General features: G+C 53.0%; 1 protein-coding gene across 1 annotated transcript; it reads right to left on the bottom strand.

The window, feature by feature from the left end:
• Positions 1–6: 6 nt before the first annotated feature.
• On the bottom strand, positions 7–1,017 carry LOC104948080 (ras-responsive element-binding protein 1-like; the record flags this gene model as incomplete). Its single annotated transcript, XM_010774237.1, has 4 exons — positions 979–1,017; positions 586–879; positions 116–413; positions 7–25 (listed from the first exon to the last, which is right to left on the bottom strand). Coding segments are annotated over exons 1-4 (650 nt in total), but the record flags the coding sequence as incomplete, so codon positions are not given.
• Positions 1,018–1,912: the final 895 nt, after the last annotated feature.

Below are 1,912 nucleotides of genomic sequence, written 5' to 3'. Positions count from 1 at the left end.
GGGGGCATCGACTTCTGCAGCGAGCCTAAAGAAACAGAGGGTTATTATATATTATTACTCCGATTAGAATACTCCATTCTGATTGGTCGATTCGAACACATGGTGCAGTACCCACCGTGGCCCCCAGGCAGCGCTGCAGCCTTGTTGCCGGGCAGACCGAGACTCGCCCCCCTGAGGATCTGCTGGATGTCGGCGAGCTCCTCTCCAGGTTTGACCCCAGACGAGGCGGCCGCTGCCCCCCCGTCCGGCATTAGGAAGGCGGGGGGGGGGAGGAAGGGCTGTAGGAGGCTCATGGCATCCATCAGGGGGAGGGACAGCCCCCCAGAGAGGAAGTGGGGCGGGGCCACCTGGATCACCTTGATGCTGTCCAGGTGAGCCTGATGCACCTCGTCAGCTGACGGGCCGTGGATCACCTGAGGGAGGGGGCACTTTCAATCAATCAATCAAGTACTTTTTATCTTGTCTCATGACTCCCAGTCCGCCTCAAAACCCATCTGTTTGTCATCTTGCAATCTACTTATTTATACAAATAACTTTGAACACTTTAACTTCATGTGATCTTCAGATAAAGAGTGTCTGACTCACCGTGGAGACGTGTTGCAGCCCGAGCGCCTGCAGGAAGTCGCTCTGCTGTCCTTCAGGAGATCCATCCTCCTCCTCTGGTTCCTCACTGTTGGGGTTCTCCTCTGGTTCCTCTGGTTCCTCTAGTTCATCTGGTTCATCTGGTTCTAGATCCTCAAGTTCCTCTGGTTCCTCGGGGTGGGAGGTGGTCTTGTGCAGCTCCAGTGCAGATCTCAGAGGGAAGGCTCGGTCGCAGGAGTCGCAGACGAAGCGGTGAAATTTACTGATGCAGCGACGCAGGTTGGTCTCACACCACACCTGCACACAGGTAGAACATTCATATATTAGATATTATTTCAATACAACTAAGGGAGAGGCCCCCACGCTGCGGAGGAAAGCCATCTCGGCCGCTTGTACCCTTGGATCTCGTTCTTTTGGTGATGACCCATCCTTCATGACGAGGTGAAGGTAGGATGAGAATGGCCCGGTACAGAGATTGGATGGCCCTGAGTAGAGACCCCCTCACCCCATACTCCCGCAGCACCCCCCACAGTATCTCCCTGGGAACCCGGTCATACGCCTTCTCCAGATCCACAAAACACATGTAGACCGGATAAGCGTACTTCCAGCACCACGACCAGGACAGAATCTGCATTGTTCCTCCTCAATCTGAGATTCCACTAAGGGCCGGACCCTCCTTTCCAGTTCCTTAGAGTAACCTTTCCCAGGAAGGCTGAGTGGTGTGATGCCTCTATAACCACCACCTGCTCTGCCTGAGGCTGCTGTCCTTCGGCCCGTCGGTACCTTGCGACTGGCTCAGGACTCCCCCGGGATAACATATCCCTGAAGGCCTCCTTCTTCAGTCGATCGGCTCCCCTGACCACCGGGGTCCACCAGGAGGTTCGAGGGTTACCTTGAGGCACCTCAGACCTTGAGACCACAGCTCCCCGGCTTCAGCAATAGAGGCTTTGAACAACGCCCACTCTGGTTCAATAATAATAATAATAATAATAGATTTAATTTGTTAGCACTTTTACAGGTGCTCAAAGACGCTTTACAGATAATAGTGAAGAGAAAAGAAAAGAGAAGAAAGGAACAACAAATAAATATATAGTTAAAGCTAAAGTCAAATAATACAAAACAATCACACATGAAAAGCCAGATTGAAGAGGTGAGTTTTTGTGAGTTTTTTGAAGGTGGTGAGGTTGGTGCAGTCTCTGATGGGTTGTGGGAGTGAGTTCCAGAGGGAGGGGGCAGCGACGGAGAAGGCTCTGTCCCCCCAGGTCCGGTGATTGGTGCGGGTGGGGATGGATAGGAGGTTGGCTTCTGATGAGCGGAGGCAGCGGGAAGG

This window comes from Notothenia coriiceps, unplaced genomic scaffold, assembly GCF_000735185.1.
Source record: "Notothenia coriiceps isolate Sejong01 unplaced genomic scaffold, NC01 NC01_scaffold00013631, whole genome shotgun sequence".
In the NCBI taxonomy this organism is placed as follows: domain Eukaryota; kingdom Metazoa; phylum Chordata; class Actinopteri; order Perciformes; family Nototheniidae; genus Notothenia; species Notothenia coriiceps.
This window is presented reverse-complemented; position numbering and strand designations above follow the sequence as displayed.